This window comes from Leopardus geoffroyi, chromosome E3 (assembly GCF_018350155.1).
Source record: "Leopardus geoffroyi isolate Oge1 chromosome E3, O.geoffroyi_Oge1_pat1.0, whole genome shotgun sequence".
NCBI lineage: Eukaryota > Metazoa > Chordata > Mammalia > Carnivora > Felidae > Leopardus > Leopardus geoffroyi.
In genome coordinates, this window is record NC_059340.1 from 25,926,434 (window position 1) to 25,947,932 (window position 21,499).

The 21,499-nt window shown below is 42.4% G+C and overlaps 2 protein-coding genes across 5 annotated transcripts in view; one reads left to right on the top strand and one right to left on the bottom strand.

The window, feature by feature from the left end:
* Positions 1–21,499, bottom strand: part of LOC123588721 (acyl-coenzyme A synthetase ACSM5, mitochondrial) — a 111,956-nt gene that overhangs the window by 49,105 nt on the left and 41,352 nt on the right. The window lies entirely within an intron of this gene.
* The window catches only part of PDILT (protein disulfide isomerase like, testis expressed), a 44,356-nt gene that overhangs the window by 21,766 nt on the left and 1,091 nt on the right, over positions 1–21,499 (top strand). Inside the window, exons 3-11 of the mRNA XM_045459854.1 lie at positions 402–608; positions 6,446–6,579; positions 7,417–7,554; positions 10,477–10,587; positions 10,670–10,795; positions 13,541–13,738; positions 16,765–16,885; positions 19,103–19,281; positions 20,698–20,787. Coding sequence (XP_045315810.1) covers positions 402–608; positions 6,446–6,579; positions 7,417–7,554; positions 10,477–10,587; positions 10,670–10,795; positions 13,541–13,738; positions 16,765–16,885; positions 19,103–19,281; positions 20,698–20,787 — 1,304 coding nt within the window. The remainder of the gene's footprint in view (positions 1–401; positions 609–6,445; positions 6,580–7,416; positions 7,555–10,476; positions 10,588–10,669; positions 10,796–13,540; positions 13,739–16,764; positions 16,886–19,102; positions 19,282–20,697; positions 20,788–21,499) is intronic.

Genomic DNA, 21,499 nt, shown 5'->3' on the forward strand with positions numbered 1-21,499 from the left:
CCATAGGATTAGATGGCTCAATCCATGGAAATCTCTTAGAAATTAATAGGCAACATATAATTGATTGCTAAATAACTCTTATTTGACTGACAACTCTGTGGGGTAATCACAATTATTTTTTTCATTTTACCCATGAGGGAAGTGAGACTCACAGAGTTGGAATGAATTGCCCAAAGTTGTATTACTTCCAGTGTTGTTGAGCACACAGAACCCTGATGCACCTCCCAAATGACCAATTTCACAAAATATGTCTCCCATCCTGTCACGTTTCTGAAAATTTACCTATTACAGCACAGCATGAGGAAGGCCCGGGAGCTAAGTAAGTGAAACCGAGCCTCCTCCCTGAGAGATGGGGAGTAAGAGAGGCTCTAGCAACTTCTGACTTATACTGGCTTTTTCAGATAACCCATCATCCAAGCAATCCAGGAGCCTGGCTGAGGAGCTGGGCAAAGTGGTGGAGATCATGGGCAAAGGCAAGAATGGGCTCGGCTTTGGCAAAGCGGACATCACAGTCGAGAAGGAACTTCAAACGGAGTTTAACGTTAAGGAGGCCCCAGAATTGAAGCTGTTTTTTGAGGGCAACAGGTCAGAACCCATCAGTTGCAAAGGTAATAGTGGTTGTGTGTCAATCAAGGCAATGTTAGCTGTGGAAACACAAACACCAGCATTTCAGTGGTGTGAAAGAATTACAAGTTTACTCCTTGCTCATGTAGAGCTCAGTTGGCAGTCAGAGGGTGGAGGTGGGGGAGTTCTGCTCCCCAAGTCTTTCAAGGACCAAGGTTCCTTCCAGCTTGTGGCTCTGCCCTCCCTTAGGGCCCCTGAGGCCTCCACCATTTTCTCTCTATCTAATAGTTGTGGCAAGGAGCCAGAGGGTTACCAATGGTAGTGTTGGTGACCCAAGCTTGGAAGTGGCAAACATCATATCTCTTTCCATTGACCAAAATTCTATTACATGGTCCCAGTCAACTGAAAGGCTGGGAAATATGGCCCTGATCTGTGTCCATAAGGAAAATAAGTTTTGGTGAATCCATAGCTGCCTCCACCACAGTTGTATCTCAGCTGGTAGCTTCTAGAAGTACCATGAGGTGGGATAGTGAGATGCATAGCTCATAAACTCCCAGAGACCAGAGAGTGAGTTCCTAACTCCACTACCTACCTACTATCCCATTCTTCTACTTTAGAATTATTTTGACAGGGTCCCAGGACAAGGAAGCACTGGTTGATCAAAAGGGAGACTGGGAGATCATGAAACAAGACAGATTTGGGACAGAGTGACTACCAACCACTTTAGTTTCTATCATCATCGACTTTGTTCATTAACTTGTTCATTCACATAAACAATGATATTACTGAGAAACTACCATGTGTTAAGACCTATATTGGTGTTAAGGATGCCTGAAGATTTATATGTCTCAGTGTGGTACATGGTAGGTCCTAATTTTTTTAATGCTAAATATATAAATGCATAAATGTGTGCAAAATTGATGGATGGATGGATGGATGGATGGAATGAAACTGATGAATGCCAATGTGCCCAAGACAGCCTGTACTATGTTGGGAGAATGCTCCCCTTATATGTATGAATGACTGAGTCAGGAAACTGAGATAGTCTTTTGCAGGGTCTGACATTTAGCAGGTCTGCAATAAGCCTGTTTCAGTTTTGTTGACAAAAACCAAAAGGGCCCAGAGAGTGCCATCACCTCCAGGAGCTGCAGGATACCTTGCGGTTCTCAGAGTGGACACAAGGAGGAATGAGACACAGACTAGACTTTCAGGGGAAGGTGCAGCAAAAGCACCTACCTCAGGGCAGATTAGAAATAAGACCCAACAAGACCCAGCAGTGTAGTGGCTCATAGCTGGCCTATGGGATAATGAAGAGGCAGGGGGAGGGCAGAGAAGAGATGGAGAGAGTAGACAGGAGCAATGAGAGAAGAAACATGGTGACTGCTGCTTCCTAGGGATATACTGAGTGACAACTGTCAACAATGGTGACTCAATGATCCCAAGACAGGAATCTTTTGTGATGTGTTGGCTTTGGGGAAGGTGGTGAAGAAATGAGAGACACTGGTTATTTTGTTGAAGTCTATATCTGCTTATGGAGTGGCTTAGGTTCTGGGGTGCCCTCACCTCCTAAAGGCCAGGTGAGGTCTGACTTCTTTTTGAGGCAATAAAGGTGACAATGTGGCAACTTCCAGACTGTCGGAACCCCTTTTGCTAGAAGCCAGTGCCTGGGACCTCCTCTGCCATACAGGAAGCTGCATCACCACCTCCCCCAGGAAGTCTCCTTTGACTGCCCAGGTCAGGGTGCCTGCCCTCCTCTGGGCTCCCACAGCACCTGTGCTTCCTCCTTCAAGGCCCTTACTTCACAGAACTGTATTTGTACTTAGTTGTCTGGTGAGAACACAGGGTCAGGAGCTGATCTCACTTCCTGGCACACACCAGCTGGCTTTAAATCCTTACTACATGCCTGAAGAACAATCACTTCCTCGTCAAATTTTAATTTCCTCATCTGTAAAATGGGGATGGTGCAAGTATCTACATCCAGGGGTTGCTGGTTAGATGGAACAAGTTTATAAGGCACAAGCCCTGACACATATCTGAACCATTTACTGTGTTCCACCACTGTTCTGGCCCCCTTTTCATATGTCACAGCCCAGTGTAGGGGCTGGGGAATCCGAGGCTTAGAGAAGTGGAACAACAACTTTCTCAACAATCCCCAGCTAATAAGCACTGCAGAAAACAAATGTTTTCTGTGAGGGGCCAGACAATCTCTTTCACAACTACTTAACTCTGCTGATGCAGTGGAAAAGCAGTTCCACAATAATAAATGGGTGTGGCTGTGTTCCAATAAAACTTTATTTATAAAGGCAACTGGCAGGTCAGATTTGGCCCATGGGCTGCGGTTGACCAACCCCTGCTGTGCAATGTGCTGTACTCTAAAGTAAATGGCAGATGTGGTCCTTATTATTATCAAACCATTAGTTTCCTGACCCTTGTGCAGTGCCCAGGGACACTTAGGTTCTTCATGAATAGTTTTTGAGTTTTAATGGGATAGAATTGCAATTGCCCCACTGCAGGCAGACTTGGGACAAGGAGCCAGCCCATATTTCTACTAGGTTTGCCCATCCCTCTTCTTCTTCAGTATTACCCCCAACCAGGGAAAGAGGCAGTGGGATACTGGGAGGGAACCAGGGCCTAGACTTAGGACAAACATTAGTTATGAGAATTTGAGCCAGCCTTCCAATTCCTCATTTCCTAAATAGGATGAATACTGTCAGTTCTGCCAACTTGACAGGGCTTCCCTGAGCTAAGACGGGCAACAGAGCTCTGCTAGTCTCCTGCCCCAACTTTTATGAAAACTTCCCCATGTGGGGGTTAGTCCTTATTGGGTCAAAGCTATAGTTCTGGTTCTCTTCTAGCCTCCCAAGGATTAATGGTGGGAGACTTGGCCATGGCCTCCTCACTAGAGGGAGGGAAATTCGGATTGGCTTCAGGGCCTCAGTTAATGATGCATTCATAGCTTGTGCTTCGAAATATGCAGTGGAACGACAGCCCCAGTCAATCATTAACATAACATTCACACCTCAGTTGTTACCATGTCCTCTGGCTCAGAGTCAAGAGTCAGGGGAGACTCATGGCCAGTGGGGCAGTGACTGATCTGCAGACACTCAGGAACAAACTATTTATCAAGTTAAGAGCTACCTCAGTCCCATGGGATCCAGAGGCGCAAAGAGAACTCAGACATCCCAGAGAAGATGATCTGAGATCAAATTCCTTTAAGCCAGCTTACCTTATAATTCATTCACCTCATTCATCCATTCTGTAATTATTTCTTGAGCACCTAGTATGAGCCAGATGGTTACAGGAGCTAGCGAGCAAGCTAGACAAAAATTGTAGTTTCAGAAAAAGGTAGACTCAATGAAGAAAATGTAATAGATCATAAAATAGAAAATGATATGATGGGGAGGAGGATGGTGGTAAGAAAAGTCCAAATCTAGGACTAATAAGCCAGAGGAGATGCCCTGATTGCTGAGGAAAAGGCAGCACAGGTGGAGGGACTGGTGGGTGCCAAGGCCCAGTGTGTCGGGGGAAGAGGGCATGGCTGCCGTACGGACAGCAGGAGACAGTGGCACATGAGATCGGCACTATGGTTCTGATGACCTGAAATTCAAATGGACTCGGAGGGCTTTTTGTTCACCTTTTTTGGTATTTTCAGGACTTTGAAACCAGTTCCTTTCAGAGCACTTACATTTTTTTTTTTCAGACAAATGCCTGTAAGAGAAACTATTTCCATAATTTGTGCCTGCTTCTTTCTCAAAGATGGCTTAGAACATAGAATAGTCTACATGAATGTGAAAATAGAAACTCAGCCTTGGGGCTGAATCCAGGAGGAGAGGGGGACTGCCACAGGGTGGAGTGCCGTGGTCTGAGGCTGGCATGAAGCCTCCCCCATCTCAATCTGTCCCTTGAGGCCAGCACATCGTCCTTCTATGAACTTCTATAGGCCTGACTCATTGTGGCTTTTAAAATGGCCTAATTGGTATCTACTAAAGCTGAATGCAGCAGCCCCTATGACCAGAAATTCTACTCCTGGGCATGTACCCAATAGAAGTGCATACAACGTGCCCCCAGAGACATGCATGAAAATTAATTAACAGCCCCAAATTTGGAAACAACCCAAATGCTTACCAACAGAGGATGGATAAATTATAGAATATTCACAAAACACAATGCTACACAGCCTGTGCAACAGCCCATGAATCTCACAAATGTAACAAAGCCAGACCCCAAAACACACACTGTGATTCCATTTATATGAAGTTCAAGAGCAGGCAGACTAATGCATGCTGTTGGAAGTTAGAATGGTGGTTACCCTTAGGTAGGGGTGTGTCAGGGGCTAGGAGGGGGCCCAGTGGGGACTTGTGAGAGCCTGGCAATGATCTCTCTTGATCTGGGTAGTACACAGGTGTGTTCATTCTGCAAAAAATTCATAAGACTATACATTATAATTTGTACACCTTTCTGTATGCAAATATACTCCACTGTAAGTTTTTTAAACTTATATTGTTTATATTTATATAAACATATATATTTATATGTAAGCAAAGATGCTGAAAATAGAGTCCTTTCCAGTCGATTTACCACCTGACATGCATTCATCAAGCTGCATGCAGCAATTTGTCCTGCACAGACTGCTTGCTCTGCCTGGAAGCCTTTCCCTCTCCTTCCTTGTCCAATTTCCTTCTTATTGCTGCCTTCTTATTGACTCATTTGCATCCTTCAGTTTTCAGCTCATAAGTGATTTCCTCCAGGAAACCCTACTTGAATACACAGTCTAGGTCATGTATCTTTGCTACAGGCTCATAGAACTTTGCTTTTGAATACCTACTTTGAGTGTGATTATATGCTTGTTTGTGTAATTATTTGACAATTGTCCTAGTCAACAGAACGAGAGCTGCAAAACAGTGTGATTGTGTTTGTTTCTGCTCACCATTATATCCCCAGGACCAAGCACAGCACTCAATAACATAATAGGTACTCAGCACATATCTGTCAAATGAATGAATGAGTGAAGGAATGAATGCTGAGTGAAGGAATATGGGTCTATAGATGTAGTCCAAATCTACTTAAAACAAACACTGCTTTATCTCATAAACTCAATTTAAATGCTTCATTTTATTCTATAGTAATCTTTGATAGAAAATAGTATTTTATGTTATCTACCATCATGTGGAATTGATGATTCTAGCAAACATATGTCTATAGCTTCATGTACATTTTGACACACTATTAAGTCTCCCCAGACATGGTGTATGTGTCCCAATTTTAGAAGCTAAGATTTTGCTGTGCTTAGCACCTCCCATATGATAGCTGAGAAATGGAAGTCATGACCTATGAACTTCATGAGAAGGTCTCAATGAGAAGTTGGAGGCATAGGCAATAATGGAATTTTCCCAAAGTCACAAAGCTAGCTGGTATTTTTATTTACATTTCATTCATTTATTTTTTTTTAAATAAATCTATCTTCCTGTCACTTTGGAAGGTAGGTAAGAAAAGAAGAGAAGGCATGCTTCCTCTTGGGTTTGATTCCCAGGTGCACTAGTAGAATGGCCATTGGAAAGTCAAACCTCAGTTTTCTCTTTTGCAAAATGGGGAGGGTAAGAGTATCTATCCCATATGGTAGTGTTGTTTTGGGGATATAATATATGCAAATTGCTCAGCAGAGTGCCTTGTCCTTGGTAAGTGCTCAATGAAGTTTAGCTGCTGCTGTTAATGTTCATGCCTTGGTACTGGGGTGGGAAGGAGTAGAAGGACTGACCTTGGCCTTTAATGTGTGGGAGTCCAAGACTGAGATGCTTCTGCTCATTAAACTTGGAAAAAACAAGTCTTGCTCCAGTTTAAGAGGAAACTGCTATGAGATCCACTTAACTGTCTCTGTTTCCAGGAGTGGTTGAATCTACTGCCTTGGTCGTTTGGTTGAGAAGACAAATTAGCCAAAAAGCATTTTTGTTCAATAACACCCAGCAGGTGTTAGATTTTGTGAAATCCAGGCCCTTGGTCATCATTGGCTTCTTCCAGGTACTGGGGTCAAGAGGTGGGAGGTGACTTTTCAACTGGTAAGGATCCTGTGTCTGGGAAGGGGGGGTGAGGAGAGGTCTTCCACTTGGGTTAATTCCATGCCCATTCTTCCTTTTCCAACAAGCTGTTTTTCCAGGGTTAAAATGAAGAAGGAAAGAATGGAAGGTGAAGTGGTAGGAGATGCTAACCAGAAAGGTGGACAGGAATGCAGAGAGAGGAGAGGAGACTGACATTTATTAAATTGGTTTTGATAGTATAACTGATCTTTTGGAGGCCCATTTAGAACATCACTGAATAATAAATAATTTGCAAATTGTTTTTCCTTGTGCAGAATGAGTTTCTCATATGTCTCTATTCATGTCCTGTAACTCTGACGATTCTTTCCTTCCCCCAGTAGAAGTCAGAACTTTGGCATTATATTTTTACATAGGAAGAGTATGTGCCTCTTTCTGTCTCATTTCACTTTTCGGCCCCAAGTTTCTCATATTTGGTGATCCATGTGGCCAGATCAGTCGCCTCTTCTGAAAGCGATTAAGGAATAAATGTTTAAGTCTAAACCTGTGTGTTTAGAACAACCTTATTATAAATAATTGGAAAAAATCAAGTTTATCAATTCTCTTCATTAATCTCTGTGGAGTTGTCTATTTTGGGCTTAGTCATAGCCATGTAAGTATTCTGAGTATGAAACATCCATGAAAAGGGATTTAGGGGACCCAGGAAAACCCCAGAACTTGGAAAGGTGAGGAGACAAATTGGTCACCATTTCTACCTTGACCTTAAATAAGCCAGGTATTTTGCTTTCTACCAAAGCCTTACCCAACATCCTTCCCCAAACAGGATTTAGAGGAAGAAGTAGCAGAGTTGTTCTATGATGTGATCAAAGACTTCCCAGAGCTAACGTTTGGAGTGATATCAATTAGCAATGCCATTGGGCGTTTCCACGTCACCCTTGACAGTCTTCTGGTGTTCAAAAAGGTAAGATTTTGATTCTATTGCTAGTGAAGTGTCTCCAGTTCAAAATAGTGTACAACGCATGTATCTATGGCTTTGGGCACAAATTCTAGTTCTGCCACTTGTGAACTAAGTGGCATTGGACTAGGCAGCTGCTGTGAGATCACACAGTCTCCTGGAGTTTCTCTGGCCTTTCTAGACATTTTCTATTTTAAGCTCCTCCTCCTCTTCTTGATCAGTAAATGCCATTCATTAAGGCTCAGTCCCCTACCTTGTGTTTTCTTCTGGTCCATCCTCTCCCACCCAACCTCCAACAGCAAATATTGTTCATACAATCATGACTTACAAATCTCCATCTCCACCCAGACTTCTCTATCTCCAGACTTTCATATCCATCACCAACTGTCTCAATATGACCAAGCCTAACACAATCTCCCCTCCAAATCCTCTTACAGTGTTTTCTCCCCTCTCAATGAATGGTATCACCATTTCTCCCATATGAGCAAAGTCAGAATACCCAGGCATTATTCTAAAACCTCCCTCTCCTCCACCCTTCACAACCAGTCCATCACTCCAATCCTATTTATTTTAAGTCTAAAATATCCCTTGAATCTATCTATTTAGCTATATTACTACTATCCTAAGTCAAGTGACCATGATCTCCTATACCCTAATATAACATCTACCCAACTGGTCTACCACAATCTCTCTTGTACTGTAAAGAACAATCTTTCCAAAACTCCAACTGATGGCCACCTGCCTCCTTCCCACTGGAAAGCCTTTTAATGGCTTCCTATTATTCTTGGGATAAAGACTCAAGTCTCCAATAAGACCTACATGGCCTTTCACAGCCTAGCCTCTATTACACATCTTCCCCTTCTTCCTCTCTGGGATCTAGATCTGAGCTGCCCAATATGGCAGCTACTTGTCACATATGACTGTTTACATTAAAATTAGTTAAATTAACATTCTAGTTCCCCAATCAAACTAGCTACATGTGGATAGTGGCTACTGTATTGGACAGCATAGATATACAGAGCATTTCCATCATCACAGAAAGTTCTATTGAACAGTGTTACTCTAAACACTGTAGTCTGGTTCCTGAAACATGCCTTACTCCCTCCCCACACAAAGCCAAATCCTTATAGTAATCATGTTATTTATAGATATGGCTCAGAGTGGTTAGTTTACTTGCCCAAGGCCACATAGGAGGTGGGTGAAGTGATACCCAGATCTGCTTAAGACTGTGAGCCACTACATTTTTACTTGGGCTCTTGGAAGTCATTAAAAAGTGTTAAGTCGGAGAATAAAATAACCTGATTTATGTATCTGAATGGGACAACATAGAGTCTAAAAATAGATCCAAATACATATGGAAATCTAGTATATAATAAAGGTGATATTTTAGATCATTAGGGAAAATATGTTATTCAATGATTAGTGTTGAGAGAATTGGGTAGCCATTTAGAAAAAAAAAATAAAGCTAAATCTATATATTCTCTCTCCTTCCACCAAATTAAATTCCAGATTGATTTCTTATTGATTTAAAAATGTAACGATGAAACCATGGAAACACTAGAAGATGTCATGGAGGATTTTGCTTCTAAACTTGTAGTGGGAAAGCCCTTTTATGAAGCATTGACAGAAACCCCAAAATCTATGAAAAGAAATGCTGATAAATTTGGACCACATAAAAAAATTATTGACAGTTCCACAGAACAAACCTCATCACAATATCAAAAGCCAAAGAGCAAATTTGAAAAATTCAGTTAGGACAAAGTTGGTCTATTTTTATAGTTAAGAGCATGAGTTCTAGAGTCAGACAGCCTGGGGTGGAATCTTGGCTCTACCTCTCACCTGCTTAGCAACCCTGGGCAAGTCACTTCATTTTTCTGTACCTTGATTTCCTCAACTGTACAATGGAAGAAATAATGATTCACAGCTCAGTGAGATGTTATGAGGATTAAAAGAGTTCTTGCATATGGCATATTTAGAACTGTGTGACCGGTACAATATGAGCTCTTGATAAGTCTGATTAGTATTATCAGACTATTACTACGACCAGAAAAGGGTTTTGGTTCTGTCCAAAGGACAACAGGGGCTGTGCAGTATTTGAGCAAGACAATGACATAAGTGCTTTTTAACCGCATCACTCTGGCTGAAGGTAGGGAATGGGCTGGAGGGAAACAAGGGGAGAAATTGGAAGACCATTAGAAGGCTTTTGCAGGAGTCCAGGGAAGGGATTTGGACTAGAGCATAGGATTGGTGGACGCAAAGAGAAGGAGATGGAGTAGAGAGAAACCAACGAAGAGAGCCACCTCTTTGTTCTCCTTCCCCTGCAGACTTTGATCCAGGGCTACAGGGAATCATTTCCTTCTCTATGCTAATTGCAGTCCTTCTGAGAAGCAGTCATCAAACAGGATTAGATATGCAAAAGATTGGGGAAAATGCCTATGAAGGGGAACAAAGGGAGCTGATGTGGGGGGAGGGGCAGGGAGAACTCATCAGGCCAGGATGTAGGTCTGACCCTTTGGAAGGAAAGAAGGTCCTTGATTGCAGTGGAGTTCTAAGAAAGTTGGCCAAAGTTGCCTACCAGAGAAGTCCTGCATCTCCCAGAAATGTTTGCCTTAGTATCCCTGAAACAGTGCATCGGTTAGGAGCAGTGTGTAAGATACTGCTCAGCATCAGTACAACTACGTGGATGGATTTCAAACACAGCAGCTGGTTACACCCCCTGCTTTGTAGATTGGAGATTTTCACGGCTGCCACAGACCCATGTTTCACCCACAGGCTGGCCATACCTATTTATGAAGTAAAGATTATGGATTACACTTGTCATGATGGTATTCTCCTTTTGTCCAAGGGGAAAATTTTGCTATTTATATTTATTAAGTGTCTATGTTACGGAAGCTACTGCCCTCTAATGTTTTTCTCCTTTTGTCCAAGGGAAAAATTGTGAACCGCGAGGAGCTTATTAATGACAGTACCAACAAACAGGTCCTCAATCAAGTCATAAAGCAGCACCTTACAGATTTTGTTATTGAATACAACACCGAGGTCAGTGAGCCAAAAGGTCCCTGGGAGAAGGGCAGCTGGGGCAGCTGTGTGCCTGGATGACCTATTTCCCTGGTAATTTCAGAGTAAGGATCTGATTTATGAATTGCACATCCTGAATCACATGCTGCTCTTCGCCTCTAAAAGATCCGAGTCATTTGGTATGATAATGCAGCATTACAAGTTGGCATCGAAGGAATTTACAAACAAGGTTTGTGGAAAGTGGTATTGCCCTTGTTGATTGGGGATCCAGAACCTGTAGACCCTAATGCTATTTGCCTGCCAGGCTGATTATAAATTAAGCCAGGGAGAACTTGCATATTCATTTCCATACCAGCTTCCTTATTTGCATATTGATACTACATATTATTTACTACTTAATTTTAAACCAGCCTCCTCCCTTCTTCCTGTCCAGTGTCTCTTCCTTTCTTGCTATACCTATGCTTCTTCTTCCCTCATCTTTTTGAGAAGTCTACCATGGGAATGTGAGGTTTGGTTGCTTTTTGATGGACTATGCTCCAGCAAGGGTGAGTGGTTGCACTGTGGGTGGTTTTTGGCCTGCAGGTGAGGAGGAGGAGAGACCACCCCTGCCTGAGGTTAGGGAATAGGAACAGCCTGAAGGTGTGAAGCAGAAAGGTTTAAACTTTACACAACTTTTCTTCCTCTTACAAGGGATTTTTGTCACTGAGTTTCTAAGCCTCTCAGTTTCAATCACCTCATGTAAAATGGAGAACTGTGTGTAAGAATTAGAAGCATCGTATGTAGAGCAATGAGCAATGTACAGTGAACACTGCTATAATCATTGCTATCATCACATTAGAAACAAATCTGTTTTTCTTAAGACCTATACCTGTATTTATGTAGTTACCACCACCTGGACTATGGAGGCAATTAGTCTCTTTTTTTCTCTTTATTTTTTTATAAGAAGTATGGTAATGGCAGGCTTTTTTTCCTTTTCAAGAAAATTACTCTAAAATTCAAGTGAAACAATTAAAAAGCTTAAACCCCAAAATAAATACAAGTAAAGCCACTAGGGCATGAACATATTTAATGTTTGTGCTACATCCCACCATATTCTCCAGGAAGTTTGTTCCAATTACAGAAATATCTCTGGTTAATATTTTTCCTGCTTTATTCAATTTTAAAATATAGATTTTTGATGTAATTCAGTTGATCACAATCTGATTGCTTCCCTCTATTTCTCTTATGTTATGATAGTCAGTACTTAGCCATATTTCTTCCAGATTATTTTTTTAAATTTAGTTCTTTAATCTGGGTGGAGTTTATTTTGGCATATATTGTTAGACAAGGTTCTTTTTTTTTTTTAATGTTTATTTATTTTTGAGAAAGACAGACAGGTAGAGTGCATGAGCAGGGGAGGGGCAGAGAGAGAGAGGGAGAAAGAAAATCCCAAGCAGGCTCTGTGCTGTCAGCTCAGAGACCCACCTGGGGTTCCATCTCACTGTGAGTTCATAACCTGAGCTGAAATCAAGAGTTAGATGCTTAACCAGTTGACTGAGTCACCCAGGTGCCCCTGAGATAAGGTTCTAAATGCCCTTTACCCCAACTATCTAGGTTCCTGAATGCCATTTATTGACTGTGATCCATTTTAGAGCCAAAGACAATGGATGAATACTATTCATACAGGTCATACCCCCATATCTTATCCTGTTCACATCTAGCCAATATTTGTTGAAAGTATACAAAGGATGGTTCTAATACATTGCTCTGTTTTCACAGTCTCCCCAGCACCCGGAAGAGTGTCAGGCACATAACAGGGCCCTTAATATTTTGATAGATGAATGACCTGAGGGTATCAGTGTTTGCTGTGGCCTCTAAGTGGCCTTCCCACTTCCAATCTTACTGCTTCTCTGCAACCAGAGTCATTTTTCACAAATTATTGTAGCACTCTCTGGCTTATTATTCTTCAGTGGCCCTCTATCTTACTCAGATAAAACTCAACCTCCTTATTAGAGCTCTGATCTCATCTCTGACATGTCTCTAACCTTGTCCCCCGTGACTCTGTCCCTCATGATGCTGAAGCCACACCGGCCTTTCCTTTCTATTCAAGAACACTTTATGTTCCCTGACCCCAGGCTTTTGCATTAACAATTTCCACTGCCTGGTTCAGTGTTGTCCTGACTTGTTAACTCATCACCCATGTGTCCCTGCTAAGATGTCACCTCCTCAGATACTCCTCTTGACCTTCCTACCTAACACTGAGCTCTGACCTGACTTCACCTATATGGTCATGCTCTATCACAGTGCCCTTTTTACTGTCTAACTGGCACTCATTGCTATATGAATTTATTAATTTATTCACTCCTTTGTTGTCTGTTTTTTCTATTAGAACATAAACTCCATGAGGGCAGATCTTATGTCCCCAGTAGGTAGCAAATTGCCTAGTAGGCACTCCACTAATATTTGTTTAATGATGAGTAAATGAAGTCATGAATTACCTTGACAGAAGAATAATTTAGAACAAAAAAAGCTGACATGAGCATTTTCTACCTCCCAGTTATTGAACTAAGCCATTGTCCTGTTTAATTCTCTCAACAACCCTATAAGGTGGGTACTCTTATAATCTCTACAAGATAAGGAAATAGAAGCACAGAGAGGGTCAGTTATGGTTTTGCCCAAGGACCTGGATGAAAGTCCAGGACCTCCTGACTTCCTGTGGTTGTGTGGATGGTATCCTGCACAAGGATGGTGAAACCAGGCAGACGGACAACATCGGCCTGTGCCCTGGGGCACAGAGCTGCCCTGCCTGATGGAAAGGGACCCTGTTCTATCTTTAGAGGCACTCCATAGACCCTGCTATTTGCATTCCGTTAGTGATCTCCCATGGCTTCTGGAGTTTCTTTCCCTCAGTAAGGGATTCCTTAGCCAGTTTTAATCTTTAACCTTCTCATGGCCTCCAATCCTAGAGGGACACAGGTTTTATTTGATTTGGCAGATCCTTTTCATCATTGTGGATGCAGATGAACCCAGAAATGGACATATATTCAAATACTTCAGGATTACAGAGGTTAATATCCCATGTGTCCAAATCCTAAACTTAAGCTCTGACGCGAGGTACAAAATGCCTTCTGAGGAGATAACCTACGAAAATCTCAAGAAATTTGGCCGCAGCTTTCTGAATAGAAGTGCCAAGGTAAGTTTGTTGTTGGACAAACTTTACCCTGAACCTCAAAATTTCATAATTTTGCTGACTTTGGTCATCTGAACAGGGAGGCAGAATAAAGGTCAATCTAATGGTTCAAAATGGGGAAATACCGTTATCTCTCCACCTCCAATCTTTTCAACTTTTGACTTGTCCTGACACTATGAGTCCACCATTAATTCTTTATTCTGAAAGGCATTTCCTTTGCAGATACTCTCAACTGAAATGCAGGAGCTCCCAGGGCCAACATCCTATGAAAGGAGACACTTTTCCTCCTTTTGGACTCTCCTGTGAAAGATTTAAGGATAGATGGATTTTGGGGGAGAGGGGGGTGGGGATGTATTAAGCCATCAGGATTTAGCCCTAAAGGTTTTAGAGACCTCTTGTCTGGGAAGTTAGAAATGAGCCTGTTTTGCTATAAAAGGAAGGAGAAAGTGCAGAAGGATCATACATAACACAACATCTCCTGCTGTTTATGTAGCACTTGTGAAGTCCTTCAGCCACCCTGCTGCATTAGGTGACCATATTTTTTATTTCCCAAATGGAAACACTTTTGAGAATAATGGGGGTTGGGGGCATGCAATCTTTAAAAGTATTCTGAAACAGAATAAATTGGAACTTTCCAGGCAAACCAGAATATTTGGTCCCTTTCCCTCTGAGGGTTCCCATTACCTTCTGTCCATTCCCACACTTTTCTCCTATGCACATCATCATCACAGGCCAAGTAGTGAGGCTGGTGTCCTCCATGACATTTCCTCCTACCTTCAAAATGCCAGACCCCACGCATTTGGACTTTTAGATCACCTGCTCCTACCTTCCATTGCGGTCCTCTGATCATGTCCCTTTCACTCTCTGAGGACTTAAGCTCATTGCAGACTTGCTTTCCATCCCTTCTCTACCATCACCTCCAGAAATGTCAGTATGCAAAACCCTGGTCTCTCTCTTCTCTAGTCACCGTTTGCCATTCCAGCCACCTGCTCTTGTGGCCACACTTTAGAGATGGCAGCCCCTCTGAAAACCTGATTTCAAGCTTCCCATCCCTTTAGTTCCTTTTTCTAGTATCCATATTATTGTAAATCCTTACCCTTCTCATGGCTTCCAGTCTCCTGATCCCATGTCACAATCTCTCTACTGCCTTCATGAACTTGGATTCCATAGTTCATCGCTCTGGTGATGATTCCCTTAATTCCTTTATCCCTTTATTTCTTTATCTATCTTCTACTTCTTTACACCCTGTAGAATTTACAAGGCAAAATCACAACCCTGGTTGAACCCACTTCATGTCCCTACTGCTTCCAGGCCAATGCTAGAGAAACAGAACACCACCCTGAGGCAGGCTGGTTTCACTGAATCACAACCCTCCTGTGGGCTCTTTGAAATGTATTGACATATCTATAGAAATTTCTCTTAGTGTGTTCATTTTCTTCATCTCTGAGTCTCTTTGTCCTCATATCCCCTTCCTTCTTCCAGTCTCAGCTGAGCATGAGACCATGTATCATTAAGACAAGGGCCCCTCATTTTCTGTCAACATATCTACAAACCTACCTGCAGCACTACCCATTCTCTCTCTCTTCCCTTCAGTTGAACCTCAGGAGGTGTCTGTCTCCTTGTCAAGGGCCAATACATCCACCAAACTCTTGCAATAGAGATGAGCATGCTTCACATGACGTATGAGATGTCACATGCCTGGTCTGGCCCATTTCTAATTTCCATCTTTTTCACCATTTCCCACCTCCCATGTCCAGCCCCCACCCTCTTTATGTTTCCTCAGAAAGAATCTTCAAGTCCCTTCCAGAGACTGGGGTCGGGACAAGGGAAGTATTGTAGGAGCTGGCAAACTGGGTAAAGGCCAGACAGCTATGCATATTAAGGACTTGGTGTCCTGAGAGCAATAGAAAGGAAAACTTGCATGGTGAAAATAAAACCCCACTGGTAGAATAAAGGTGTGGAGAAGATTAGGAGATGCAGAAAGAACTCTGTGGGGCTATTGCAGTGATCTAGGTGAGAGATGAAGGCTACCTGGGTTGGGAGCAGCAGTGCAGATGGAGAGAAGGGTGTGGATTCAAGAGACTGCAGGAAGCAATGGTTGTAGAGAAAAATATATGTTGTGAGATTTATACCACTTCCTTCAAAAAGAAGTAGAGCTAGGTTCATTCTTTCATCCATTCTCTCACAGAATATTTACTGAGGTCCTACGATGTATCAGGCTGTGCATACTCAGTGATGAAGACAGAAAAATCCCTTGTGACATTCTGTCTAGTGTAGTAGAGACACATGAATCAAATAACCAGAAAAGAAAATAATGAGAAAAATAAGATATAAATGATAAACTTGAATAAGTGATACAAGGAAAAATATCAAATGTTATGAAAACTTACAGTAGCAGGATCTGACCTAGTTTGGGGAGAGTGAGGGAAGCCCTCCCTAGAGATCATTTTGAAGGGTAAATCTGAGTTAACTGGATAAAGAAAGAAGAGCAAGAACGGGGAGTGGGGAAGGCCCTCCAGACACAGGAATGGCATCAACAAAGGCCTGAGGTGGAAGAAAGCTAGCCCTTTGGTTAAACAGAAGACCAGTATGGTTGAAGAAAGCAAAGAAGAATGGTAATGAGCTTGGTGAGGCTAATGGGAGCCAAAGGGTGATAAAGGTTTAACAGGTCATGTAAATTATCTTGGTTTTGATTCAGGAAGTAATTGGGAACAGATAAACTTTAGGCGGGAGGTCAGGACAAACTAGTTAAGATGTTAAAGACATGAACCCAACTCTCATCTGAGAACGTCACAAATTACATATTTGGAAGGCTATAATTCATTCCAGCTTGAAGCCCTACCTCTTCCTTAGCCCTCTGATCTCAACTGGCCCTGAACAATTCAGGCTGAACATGAGCATTTCAAACTCTTTCCCAAGGCTCTTGTTAAGAACAAGAGAAAACTTCCCATTGTTTCCCATTGGGGCAGGGAGCCCCAACTGCCAACCCTTTTCTGGCGACTGTCAGATCTCTCGAATTTGCTTCCTAGAAACATCAATCCAGTGAAGAGATTCCAAAATATTGGGACCAGGGGCCAGTTAAGCAACTCGTTGGGAAGAATTTCAATGTGGTGGTCTTTGACAAGGAAAGGGATGTATTTGTGATGTTCTGTAAGTATCTCTGCAGAGGCCATAGAAAGCAGTGGCCCAGACATTACTTTTTCAAGTGTTGCTCCTGAATTCTTGGGCCCCCAAAACTCAAAAATCTATCAAAACACTATGTGAAGGATGGTTTTCTAACATCCAAAGAGTTTGGATTAAGATGCTATCACCCACAGTGCAACTCTTCCTGAAAATCTAATTCTTGGAACATGTGGAATACCGTCCATATAATTCAGGTCTATGGCTTTTACAACAATAATAATGCTGATGGCTAACACTGATTCAATGCTATGGTATACCAGGCCTTCTGCTGAGCCATTCTATACTTTATCTCATTTAATCCTCACGACACACTTTTGAAAGTAGCTACTACTATTTCTCTCACTTTGCATATGACTAAACAGAGTCTCAGGTGGGTGAAGAAACTTTTCCAAAGTCAGGCAGTGACTAAGTACTGAGAATAGGGATTGGAGCCTAGGCAGCCTGACCTCAGTGCCTTGGCTGGTAACTGCTGTACAGAAGAGCAGTTCTGACTTTAAGTAACTTATCAAATGGCCTGTATTTAACCTACCTGAGTTGGTGTGGCCAAACTGGAGACTCAAATCCTGTAGGAAGAGAGCTTAGCAGTGTGTGACATATTGCAAGCACTTGATAAATAACAGCTATTATTGCTGCTATTATTGTTGTTGTAATTATTTCCAGTGCTTGCCTAAGGACTATTGCCCTTTCTCTACTCTTTCTGATTTGCATGTGAGAGTCCAAACTGGGGACTTCACTCCTACTCTGAGATACAGAGAAGGGTGATAATGAAGTTACTTCAGACATCTCTCTTATTTACTGTTTACTGAGAACTTACAATGAGCCCGACATGAGTTGGCTGTTCACACACCTGCTCTTTTTTCCTCCTCAAAACAAGCCTCTTAGGAAGGTCCAGTGGATTTCTCCATGATACAGATCAGGGAATTTAGTCTCAGAAAGATTAATTACCTTACCCCAGGTCACACAGTAAATTCATTGCAAGGCAAAAAATTCAAATCAAGCTCTGATGCCATTACTTCCTGAGGGATGGAATGCAATGTGCAGACCTTTAAAAATTTCACTGAAATGGACTCTCATCCACAGGGTGAGTGAGGTGTTTAAGGTCTGCGTGGTTGAATAACCATGATCTGTTCCCTTTACGTGAGAGGGTGGGCGGCTTTTCTATCTATACTTACCTGACACTGGAGTTATGAGAATGCTCATTTGGCTCTGGTAAAAGGCAAGAGCAGCCTCATTTTCTTGGAAGCAGGCCTCTCAGATTGGCCCCCTGGGACTGTGACCATTATGCCCCCTCCTGTTCCAACCCAGGGCCCATTGGGCTCCAGGGGAGCTGCAGGGAGAGCAGATGGTCATGGAGGCACTTGGTTTGTAAATGGAGGGATGATCATCCAAATGTAGAGTGTCAGAGCCCTGAAAGCCACCCCTCCCACAGAGCCAGAAACTTTAATGCGACCACAAAGAGCAGGGAAGGTTCAGTTTCTTTCCATGCTGGAGCTGGTCCATGATTCTCTCCAGAGGGCTAGGTGCTTGGGCCAGACTCAAAGCTTAAAGGAACTGTCCCTAAGGAAGTCCCCTTTCCAGGGGTCATTGTACTTGTTACAACTTCCTGTTCAACCTCTTAGGTACATTCTCTACCATGGGACTAAAAGGCAGTGTACTATAATAGTCACAAGTCAAAGAAGCCTGACTTCAAATCCCACTTTCTGCTTAATTACCTGGGTGACCTTGGACTGTGAGCTTAACTTCTGTTGGAAAACTCTTGTGCTCTCACTCTCTCTCTCTCTCTCATATTCATACACACACACACACACACACACACACACACGATTTCTGGTAGAACATGAGGAATCATCTAGCATAAATATTTTTCTTGTTTTTTTTTTTTCCTCTTCAACTGGAGTGGAAAGCTATGTCAAAGGAGAAACAAAGAATAGAAGAAAATGTTCCAGCATGCTTAAAGTGTTAGTGTCTGGGTGGAAGGGGACTATATCAGTTTTTTTCTAATTTATTTAATAATGACCAGGTGCTGTGATTGAAATGTAAAATAATGTAATACGGTGTTAAAAGAAAGAGTGCAATTTGCAAAGCAACAGAACCATTAGTAAAATATGGTGATGGTGTTTATGGGGGTAGTATTGACTTTCAGTTTTATTAGTGTGAACTTGAGCAATGGCCCTTCTCTTTCAGATGCACCCTGGTCAGAAAAGTGTAAGGAACTCTTCCCAGTGTTGCAGGAGTTGGGCAGAAAGTATCAAAACCACTCAACAGTCACCATTGCCAAGATTGACATTATGGCAAATGACATTCAGCTGATGTACTTGGACCGGTACCCCTTCTTCAGGCTCTTCCCCACCGACTCTCAACAAGTGAGGAGCTCTTGGGACCCACATACCTGGAAATGCCATTATGTCATTATCAGAGAACCAGTTTCTCCCTATCTCCAGCTCTGCCTTCTACCCAAACAGCTTCATCCTCAGCTCAAGCCCCTATTATCCTCTCATGTTCAGGTTAAAGAGTGTTTTCCATTAGCTTCCCCACAAGTCCCAAGACTTGCTGTAATTGGGTCCAGCTTGGGTTAGCTGCTCTTCCCTTACCCAGTCAGTGTAGTCAGGCTGATGTGAGTGTCTTGATTAGTCAGGCCCAGTTTCCTCTGGTACTGGGGCTGAGCTCTACCCAGACTATATGGAATAAAGTGGGGGGAATTTCTACGTGAATATTGAGGGTGGGGTGCTATGAGAAGAAGGAAGATCACATGATAGAAAAGCAGTTAATGTCTTTTACACTTCAGTATTATAATCAGCAAGCATCATCAATGTCATGGAACATACTCTCCATGCTGCTCTGCTTTGGCACCTGGAGAAGGGTGTCCATCAAAACAAAGCAAGCCAACATTCCTGCTCCCAAGAAGACTATGACTGAGTGTGGGAGAGAAGTCATGATGTAGGCCCACCTCTACATGCAATTGGAATAGAAGGGGACAGATTCTGGAAGGCAAATATTTCATGGAGACATGAGATTTTGAAGAATGCTGAGGATTTAAATCAGATTAGAAGAGGGATGTGAACTACACATAGGAAGTATAATATGCACGAGGATGTGGGCAGAAGGGTGGCCATAGAACTCTGAAGGAGATGCCATCCTTCTGGCACAGAAGATACATGTGGAGGAGTGGTACAAAATGAGGCTGAGTTGAGAGGGTGGAGGTATCTTAAGTCTTTAGTTATCTGAAAGGGAGTTTAGACAACCAGTGGGCAGTAAACAGCTTCATAATCTTCTTAAAGACTAAAAAAGGAAAGGGAACTAGTGTTGACTGAGCAATGATCATGGATCAGATGCTCTGTAAAATAAGAACTATTCTTATTCTTCTTGTTATGATAATAATGTCAACTATATGTAGTACTCACTATGAGTCAGGTACTGTTTTTAAGTGCTTTTCATATAGTAATTCAACAAATTCTTATAACAACATATATGGTAGGTACTGTTGTTATCTTCACATTACAGATAGAAAAACTGAGTCATAGAGAGGTTAAACAGGGTTTGAACCTTGACAGTATGCTCCGAGGTCCGTGCTCTGAAGCACTACATTATAGCCCTATGATGGAAGAGTTTTTATTATTCTTATGTTAGAGCCATGGTAATGGAGGCTCAGAGAGGTTAAAGAACCTACTCCCTGTACTCAGGTTGTTAGGGATTTGACCCTGGACTTATCTTACATAGCAATCCCTGAATATTTTGCAAGAAGAGGATATTGTCTTGACCTTGTTCCATTTTCTTCCTAGGCTGTATTGTATAAGGGAGAACATACCCTGAAGGGCTTTTCTGACTTCCTGGAAACTCAAATCAAGACCAGGATTGAGGATGAGGATGGGGTAAGGTGAAACAGCAGTACCTGGATTATTCTGTCTCACATAGAACATCAAGAACTCAAAGGACTAGGAGAGGGTGTGCCAAGAGTCCCATAATCTTGTACTCTGGAGATCATTGACGACTCTGTGAACAACTACCCATTTTGGATGACTTTATTTCAAGGGCACTTATTACAAGGAAGTAGAAATGGCAGACTTTAGAAATGAAGGGAAAGACAAAGGCTCTGAGGTCTCCTAAGGTTGCTTCCCTGGCCTCTGTTCCTGAGTCAGTAACTAGATGTCTTGACAGGATCCAGCTCTCTGGTATTATTGTCCTAATGAATGAGATGACAATCCCCATTCTCTCTGAATCCTGTTCCTGCCTCAGTGAGGCCATCTGCAGGAAGGTGCCATCTCTATTAGTTAGGACCCTTTCGTTTGCAAATATCAGAAACACGATTCTTTCGTTTAGGCAACAATGGGAACTTAATCCATATAACTGCTAGAACATCAGGTAGATTCAGAAGCTCAAACTCATTTTCTGTCTCCCCATCTCTGTTTTACCTTTGTTGGCCTTATTCCCAAGCAGTCACTTCCCCATGGAGGGTCAAAGATTTCCCCACAGCTCTAAACTAGTATCTTCCCAGCTTAAAAAGCAAGTGCCTAGGGGTGCCTGGGTGGCTCATTTGGTTGAGCATCTGACTTCGGCTAAGGTCATGATCTCATGGTTTGTGAG